Genomic DNA, 9790 nt, shown 5'->3' with positions numbered 1-9790 from the left:
TCACACAGCGAATCCTCCTGAACACACAACACGTCCAGCCTGGAAGCAGATGGTCTCCAGCAGCAGAAGACCACAGCGGGTTCCCTCCTGTCAGTAAGAACAGGAAACTGAGGCTACAATTCACACAGACTCACCAGAACTGGACAATAGAAGATGGAGAAACGTTGCTGGTCTGATGAGTCTCCAGTTCAGCTCCACATTCACATGGTAGGATCAGAATCTGCTGGAAACATCATGACAACATGGATCCATCCTGCCGTCAGGATCAACGCTTCGGGCTGCTGCTGATGTCATGGTGTGGGAGGATTTCCTTGTCCCACTTTGGACCCCTTAGTACCAACATGACCTGGTTTAACCCCCACATCCTACCTGAGAGTTGCTGCTGATCATGTCCATCTATTAATGAGCACAGTGTAGCATCTTCTGATGGAAACTTCCAGCAGGATGATGCACCATGTCACAAAGCTCACATCATCTCCACCATGACGATAAAACCATTTTATATCTGATCAAATGTATGCTGTGTGTGTGTGTGTGTGTGTGTGTGTGTGTGTGTGTGTAGTGGAACTATGTTGAGAACAATTCCTCCCCATAAAAATACTGTGTATGGATTAAAAATCCAAATTTTGTGGCGTGTGTTTGCAGGAAATCTGCAGCCCGTGTCGCCATGGCGATGGCTGTTCTCCATATTAATTCCCTTCATGCTGACAGTGCGAGCGCTGAGGAGACGCAGCCTGGACCGATCGGGGGCCCTCGGAGGTGAGCGCCTCTGCTCGTATTTTACCAGCTGCTGTGTAATAAACTCTAATGCTTCTCTTAAGTTGTGTTTTTTAGTTTTTAGTTCATTTTGATTTTGGTTCATCAGCTTTTTTCAAAAGTTCTTCTTAAGTAACTAATAATCTGAGGTGCAGATCACATTGATGTGATCAGATACAGAGTGTTTTAATTTAACATCCAGGGTTTTGACAGAGTGGCGCCTCTTCTCTTCTAAACTATCTTTGGCTTCAAGCAGACGTGCAGATTGTTTTTACATTTTATGCACCTTTTTGTTTCTGCCTTAAACGGGTGGATACCATGTGAAACTGATTGTTTTGTCCTTAAACACTGTAGTTAGACATGCTGAAAAAAACACACTGGTCAGATACCAGAAGGTTTTTTGAGGGCGGTTTGCTGCAGAAGTTTATATATTGTAATAAAAATCAGCGATCTGGGAGTAATCTGATTACTGACGTAATCTGATCTGACTTACACTTCTGAAATACAGTGTTGGAAAGATCGTTGTCTACATTTTCCAGTCCATTATTGGCTTCATTTCTGACCCGCATGGTGACATCACTTCCTGCTATTTTCAAAGCATTTAGTGATTATTGAACATGGCGGCGTCCACGGTCTTAGTGTTAGCTGCGAATGTGAGAAGCAATAAGCTGATAAATAGTTTACAGGTGAATGTAATCCATAATTACATTATAAGATTGTGCCAAATACAATAATACAATAAAAAAAATGGGTATTATCTCTGCTCAAAAAGCTGGTTTTAGGAATCACAGCTGTTAGCACAAAAACATTTATCCTCCTTATTTCCAAAGTTTCTGACAGTTTTTTAGCCTTAAAATCAGAATTTTTATCAACAGGTGTCCAGACACAAAGTTATTACGAGTGTTATTTAATTGACATTGTAAAAAAGTTATATCTTCCTGGGTTTTATGGGTTTATTGTCACGGTAGGAGTGGAGATGAGGACCAAAATGTAGGAGATGGGAAGCCAGGATGCAGGAAGGAGACGTCATTTTAATTCCATGAACAAACATGAGGGCAGAACTAACAAAATGATCCAGCCGTGACATAATGAACCAGCAACTGACAACACAAACCAAGGGGTATAAATACACAGAAGAAGAAACTAGACACAGGTGAAACAAATCAGAAAATCTAACCAGGTGAACTGATGAACAGGAACCCAGACATGAGAGAACTAAACAAGAAAAACTACAAACAAAACCAAACAGGACACCAGAACTAAGGAGAAACACAAAATATCATATCATGACATTTCTATTAGATTTATAGATTTTAGAGAGAAGTGTTAACAGCACCAGCAGTGCAAACAATAGCCTGAAACCAAGACAGAAACTCCAGCAGTAACTCCTCTCAGATCAGGGTTTGTTTTTCCACGTGGTTGTTTCAGACATGAGAAGCTCATCATGGCGTCATTTCAGGGTAAATAACTTGTTGCAGTTGAAATATGCAGTGATTATCCAACAGGAAGCTCGTACCTACGTCCTCACTAGGGTGGGATTATATAGAATATATAATCTGATGCTTCTTCACACTCCTTTTGAACAATTTGTCAGATGTTTTATTTGTGTTTATTTTTAGATTTGTCATCATGTTCAGATAAAACCTAAAATCTTAGTTCAGTCCAACGACGACGACTTTTTGTGGCCATGCAGCCGTCAGCCTTTGCTTGTGGTGTAGCTGTCTTGCTGCTGAATTCCAGAAGCCTCAGCATCACTCTAAAGAAATTTCTTCTTCAGTCGCTACGTTTCCATGACAGCATCATCCACAGCCACTCGCTGTGTTTGCATCACCCCGAGAGTTGTGCAAAACCTACATATTGCAATAAAACACTGGTAATGGAAACACTTTTACATGTCCATGGCCATGAAAGTAGGGGCCCATGTAACCAATTTATTTCAGGTAAAGATGGTCCCGTATGGACAGATGGAGGAGGAGACCAAACCTTCCATCTCTGGTTGCAAATAACAGTGAATGCAGTGTTGCAAAGAATTTAAATTAGGGAGGAAAGCTGTGGAAAATCCTCCCCAGCAAGTGGAAAACCCTGAAAGGACGATAAATAGCTACGTGGCAAATGCTGCAGTTCTTGTAAAATCTCATCTGCACGACGAGATTTAAGGAGAACTGCGGCTCATTTACTGAACAGGGTTCAATGGAACCACAGTTTCCCCCACCGTCCTCTTCGTTGTGGCGCTTTGATACGAAGCTCGTCTTCCTGAACGTCTGCAGCAGGGTTTGGACTTCACTGATTTGCAGTTCGGATCACCTACTTTACTGTCTTCCATTGCCAGCTTTCTCTCAAGCAGCTGGAATTCAGAGACATTTTCTCTGAAATCTAAATCTCGCTGCTGGATTTGAATCAATTTGAAGCTCTTTGATTTGGTTTCCCAAATCAAAACCACTTATCAGAAACTTTCATCTTTGACCTTTTAGGTCTGCTTTCCGCGCGGACAGAATGCGGCTCTGTGGTGAAAACCACTGAAACGAATCAGTTCAGTTTCCATGGAGAGAAACATTTTTTACTAGCGGCGCTGCTGACCATTTATAAAAAGTCTCGAGGTTGTCAGCGCTGATTCTACGCAGTCATAAAAAACAGAGCATTGCAGGTATTTCACTGAAACCTTTATGGCTAATTTAAGAAAAAAACAGGATGCAAAATGAAAATACTTTTTATTTGTTTGTTTCATGTAGTTGAACTTTTTTCTTCATTATAGAAACAAACTGTATCTTTATGGCTGCATCGTTTTGTAGCCATAAATACCTACAAGAAGGTGAAATTAGGATGAATCCGCTGCAGAAAATAGTCCTTTTTCTGGTTGTTTTCCCAGCTCTCCTGGTGGGATTTGTCCTGACGATGGCCAACTACAGCTTCTTCTCTGCTCTGCTGACCTTCTTCATCACCTCCTCCAAGCTGACTCGCTGGGGAGGAGCGCAGAAGAAGAAGATAGATGTCGACTACAAAGAGGGTGAGGCGGTGCTTCGGACAGATGCAAAAACTTTAAGTTCCAAAAGATTTTTCAGTGAAAAACAAAATGGATCTGTGTTAGGGGGTCAGAGGAACTGGATTCAGGTCTTCTGTAACGGAGGAGTTCCTACAGAAGTGGCGCTGCTGTACATGATCGAGGTAAACACACGCAGCCTGCAAACCAAGCAGCATGAAGCGCTACATGCAGGTAACTCAGTGGTGTGTGGCTCTCAGGTGGGTCCGGGCGAGATCCCCATCGACTTCGGCAAACAGTACTCTGCTTCCTGGATGTGCCTGTCTCTACTGGGCGCGCTCGCGTGCAGCGCTGGCGACACGTGGGCGTCGGAGGTGGGGCCCGTCCTCAGCGAGACGCAGCCGAGACTCATCACCACCTGGAAGGAAGTCCCGGCAGGTGAGATGCAGACACATCTGTCCTGGCGATGATACATTTATTTCCTGTTCAGAGCGGCGTTCGTTTTCCACCAAGATCTTCCATCAAGTATGACGAAGGAGGCCTCTGACCGCAGCATGAAGCCAGGAGATCATGTGTTTCTGATAAGACGTTAGTGATGTGGACGTGAGTTACGACACATCGCTGCTGTCTAGATCTTCAGAACAAACTTTGTCTTTAAAAGGCTCCAAGTTTCCAGGTTTCATCTGATCTTCTGTCTCAGGGAGGATGACAATAATGTTGTTGATGAACAAATGATACCGGCTTTGAAACTGTATTTTGTATTTTTATTGTTGTTTGGTCAAATTTACATCACAAGCAAAATTTAAACAACATAAAATAACATAAGTTTCAATATTCTCATTTGACCAGGTGTAGGCAGAAGCCAAGGTTTATTATTTATACCTACCATTCTCTCCAAATTTAAAGTACCAAAGGCGTTGGAGGTTCCTTTACAATATGGAATTTAATATAAAAAAGAACAACAAAAATATTTTTCAACACAATTTCTATCATGATCAAAACATTCCACTTAATAAGAGGTAAGAAAATTATTAACCTCATAAATATTTTTACATCACTATCTTCTTAAAAATGTTTTTAAACTGTAATATGGAAGTTGCTTTTTTTTAGATCATCACAACAGCTGTTCCACAAAATAACCCCTTTATTAGATAAACAATGTTCCCTAATCGTAGTCCTAACTATTGGCCTATCAAACATAAATGTTCCCCTCAAGTTATATTTTGTTTCCCCTTTCTGTAAATTTTACCTGGAGCAATTTTGGTATTTGATTATGTTTTACTAGATACATAAATTTAGCAGTATACAAATCAACCAAGTCATAAAACTTCAGAACTTTGGATTGAATAAACAACTGATTACTAGGTGTATTATAAGGTGCAATATCAATCAGTCTAATAGCCCTTTTTTTTGTAATGTAAAAATTGGCTTAGTTCTAGTTTTGTATGTATTTCCCCTTCCATCACTTCCTGGAGCAGAGTGACTGCTGCTGCTTCACTGGTTTACTGGTCACTTCACTGGTTTGACAGCTTTGAGTGGTGTCGTCTCATGGTGGAGCCCAGACTAAAGAATTAAACAAGATGTTTGTACCATGATGAGTTACAAACTACTCCTAAAGCTACAGTAGGTGATGTTGCTCAGAGACATTATGTTTTACTCTGGATGAAGTGGTTCCTCGTCCTGATAGTAGTCTGTACGTTTTGTAATCATGAATAATAAGAAATATAGTGAGACCCCTCCGTTTACTGTAAATCTGTAAAAACTCTGACCGATCCAAACGTTCCGACCCAAATAGAGTTCTTCATTTCTTATATTTCGTAGCTTCTTCTCCCGGCTCCCCTCCTCCCCCTCCAGCAGCGCATACCTGATAGCCACACCCTGCATATAAACAGCGTGTTAGAATGAAAATACAAAGTAGTGAAGAAGAAACTCGGAAGGCAAACATGGCTGAGAAAATGCAGTTAGGATTTCCCGACCTGGCTCGGTTTATTTGCCTCCTCCTGCTAAACAGCCGAAAAAGAGAAAATGTTTGGTGGAAAAAGCTGCGAATAAAAAGGACTTGGATCACGCAAGGAGCAAAACCAGAGGGGGAGGAGCCAAGACATGGGGAGGAGCCAAGACAGGGCGCTACTTTCACACCTTGCTAGCTGCCCAACATCACCTACCCCGGCTTTAAAACCAGATAAAGTCGTCTATATAAATGTTTATATTTTTTGTTGCATTTATTCTTTGGTTTAAGCAGGTTTTTTTTTTAATAACAAATATCTCACATGTGAACATAAACTTAGTTGTTCTCTCTCATAGTGTCTCCTAGCAACAAGAACAGTTTTCATGGAAAATGAAATCTGCTGTGGTCTTTTCTTTAGTTTTTGCTGACCTGGGATCGTGTTAAGATTTCGTATGGAGGTTTCTATGGTTGCCGTTGGACACCAGATGTGGCTGCTTTCACCTGGGAAACACCGTCTTGACTCATCCATGAGTTCAGAGTGTAGAACATCGAACCCCGAAGCTTTGACTGGATGCATGTTGCCCACAAAAAGCTGAGTCAGGGACCTTGATTTCACTTTCAAAAACGTTTGTACAGCTGTTTAGGACACACCAAAGACCAAAACTGAATCAAACTAGAAACTAATGTTTCCATGATGGCCAGCGTTATGAACCAAATCTGAAGTTCCCATGAAGTACGTTTTATGATGAAGTATTCATACTACTGGGTTCCTGCAGGATCATAAAAAGTCTTAAACACCTTTTTAGGTACCTTAAAATATCTCTTAAACGTAACACAGTAGGTAGGTCTGGAATGATCCAGCTTTATTACAAACTAATACGATGTATTGTGTTGAAATGTGTCGGAGAAAATCCGAACTACAACATGATGACAGTGAACTAATCTCCTCCTGTCCAGGATTTCCACCTGACGGCATGTCATAGCTGCTCTCTGTGCCGCTCTGAGTTCAGCACTGCGTGCACGCACACCCGTAGAGGTGGAGATGGAAAGTGTTGCTCCGACGTTACCGCGAGAACTTTGTGTCCATCACCAGAATGATCAACGTGTTATCTGAGATGTGAACAGAGTCTGTAAAAAGTAGAACTATTGCCGTTTAGTCATCTGAAGAAAAGTTCATAACTAAATTTTAATTTGAATTTTGGTGAGTCCAGATATGATATGATGATCATATCATTTCCACTGATTCAGGTCACATACACACAGCGCGATGTATCAGCATGTGATGACACCTGTGGTGCAACTCACAGTTAAGAGTACAAGTGGAAGAACTTACAGGAGGAGGTCCCAAGCCCGGGTAGATGCAGAGGGTTGCGTCAGGAAGGGCATCCGGCGTAAAACATTTGCCAATTCATCCGTGTGATGATTTGCTGTGGCGACCTCTTCAGCAGGACAAGCCGAAAGGGCAACAACTGAGAGACTCCAGTGGATCACAGCTACTGATACCAAAGGGAATTGAACCCAAACTCCTACATAGTGTCAGTCATTTGTATGATATGGTTTGGAGCACAGATTCCACTTTAGTTTATCTTTTAAACACTAATTGTGCCAGTTGACCTGCAGAGATCAGTCATGAAGAGAAACATGTGGTTTCAGCTTTTCTCTGCAGGGTTCCTTCATCCTGATCTGTTTCCCTGCAGGAACGAATGGAGGTGTCACTCCTGTTGGACTGGTCACCAGCTTCCTGGGTGGGGCTGCGGTGGGCCTGGCTTACTTTATGACACAGCTTCTAATGGTCAGCAACCTTCACCTGGCAGACCCCCAGTGGCCGGTTATCTTGTACGGGGGTGTCGCCGGACTGCTGGGGTCCATCCTGGACTCCTTCCTGGGAGCTCACATGCAGTACTCAGGTAGGAACCAGAGTCAGATTGCTGATGGTCACAGCAGTGACTGCAAACTAACCGTCTCTTCTGCATTTCCAGGCTTCGACTCCAGCATTGGGAAGGTGGTGAGTTATGAGTCCGCCACCACCAGGAGGATCTGCGGGAAGCCCATCCTGGACAACAATGCAGTCAACCTGTTTTCCTCTGTCCTCATTGCTCTCTTTCTGCCCGGGATGGCCTGGGGAATGTGGCCACGGTAGATGGAAACAACTGAGACTTGACACTGACTGGTCACACCAACATGGCAGGGTGACTCTGTGCTACGGAACCTGCTTCATAGGTTGTCATCATGAGAAAAACATGTGGAACAAACCTTCAAATAAAACATTTAACACTTGTAGCACTTTGCATCAAATGTCATGAAATGTCTGGAGGAGAAGCAGCAGCAGCAGAATTACACACTGTAGTAATTTATGTTTTTGAAGGAGGTCCAGTGGTTTAATAAACTTTACTGCTACACCTGTGTATTTGGTCCAGTGCATGAGATAAAATGTGTCATATGAGATGTTTTGCGTCTAAGTCGTGACAGCTCAACACGTTAGCAGATAGTTGCAAAGGCAACTTTCTAATGCAGAAAGTAGTTAGCTGGTCAGTAAATCTCAACCATAAAATCATGAACATGACAATATCTTTCTCCGGTTTACAGAAGATATTGTGTTATACCAGCAGGTTGCTAGTGCATGTAGTGGACTGGCAACCTGACTGGTAATTTGCCTGTTGTTCTGCTGGAACAACAGGCAAATTAATTTGTCCTTACCACCAGAGGGCGACTAGCTGAGTGGTTCAGACCGCTGTAATGATTTGTCCTTACCACTAGAGGGCGACTAGCTGAGTGGTTCGGACCACTGTAATGATTTGTCCTTACCACCAGAGGGCGACTAGCTGAGTGGCTCCCACCGCTGTAATGATTTGTCCTTACCACTAGGGGGCGACCAGCTGAGTGGTGAAAATAGTAGTCTGGACCAGACCACTATTTTCACAACACCCCCCTCTCGCCGGATGTCCTGCAGGAACAGCTCGAACTTGTAACCACAAGCTCAATGGGCTGGAACACTGGGATCTAACATTATGACAAAGTACATCAGTTTTCATGTCAAATGCACAAAATGAAGAAGATACAGTAGCTAGTTCAAACCCTGCTTCTTTCTGGAACCTTAATTCTAACCGGTCCCATGCAGAACAACAAAGGCCTCTTTTATGCGGAACCAGCAGAGGAAAGGGTCCTCACTTGTCTTTGTTTTTAATCTCTTATTCTTTAGAAACATCCATTGTTTGTAAAAATTCTTTTAAAAAGAATCAAAAAATATTTTATTGTATCATTCATCTCCCTTTTAGTTGTTTTATTGTCTTGTGTTGCTGTTAATGTACAGTATTCTGTAAAACTGTGGTTGTTGATGATGCGTTCATGCCATCACGTTTAATCAGTCTTTTCTTGGGCAGACATCTTGCGTCTGCAATGCCGGTTAAGAGGCAAAAACAGGGACAGAACTGCAACATGATGGACTGTGTAAGAAGGTGAGTTTGCTGTCTGTGTGAGGACGATGTAGTGGAACATCACATCTTCATCCTGCTGAGAAGAGGCTGATTTAAAACAGGAAAGATCGGTTTTTCTTCATCCTCATGTGAAACAGTAAGAATGAGAACTGTTGGAGGGTTTATGAACATTGGAAAAAAGTCAGAAAGGCAGAAGAAGAGTCTACATGAGGGAAAGTTGGAAATAAATGTGTTTGAAGGGAGAGATACTATGCTCAGAGATATCAGTCATTTGCATGATTCCTGACATGATTCACAAGTTCTGATCCTCTACTATCTGTAGGTGTTCCTCAGGGGTTTATTTTTGGCACAAACCGAGCGGCAAACTCAGGTGGTTAAAAGTGAAGTCTATGAAGTGTCAAACATTGCAGTAAGTCTCTCATCCGCTAGGGGGCTCCAAAACAAATTCCAATAGACTCTCATGTTAAAAAGATTAACTAAACAGCAGAAATAAACATTTACAACCTGGTGCAGACAACCATTTTAGGGTTAATAGGTCAAGTGTAACTTCTTGAAAACTGTGGGTGGAGTCATTTTTTTCATAGCTCCTCCATTTAGAAGAACAGAAACATGAAGGTAGAAAACCTCCGAAATGGACAGACCTCATGTATAACTCATTAGCACAGTGGTAAGAAT

At 42.2% G+C, this 9790-nt stretch overlaps 1 protein-coding gene across 1 annotated transcript; it reads left to right on the top strand.

Annotated features, from left to right (window-relative positions):
• Positions 1-661: 661 nt before the first annotated feature.
• Positions 662-7821, top strand: LOC306773155 (transmembrane protein 19-like; the record flags this gene model as incomplete). Its single annotated transcript, XM_079262895.1, has 6 exons — positions 662-759; positions 3623-3760; positions 3842-3918; positions 3994-4171; positions 7379-7588; positions 7661-7821. Exons 1-6 carry the CDS (start codon positions 702-704, stop codon positions 7819-7821), a joined length of 822 nt encoding a protein of 273 aa, XP_079119021.1. The 5' UTR covers positions 662-701.
• Between the last annotated feature and the right edge of the window lie 1969 nt (positions 7822-9790).

This window comes from Telmatherina bonti (assembly GCF_933228915.1).
Source record: "Telmatherina bonti genome assembly, chromosome: 23".
Classification (NCBI taxonomy): Eukaryota; Metazoa; Chordata; class Actinopteri; order Atheriniformes; family Telmatherinidae; genus Telmatherina; species Telmatherina bonti.
Note: the sequence above shows the minus strand (reverse complement) of the source record. Positions and strands in the feature narration are given on the sequence as shown.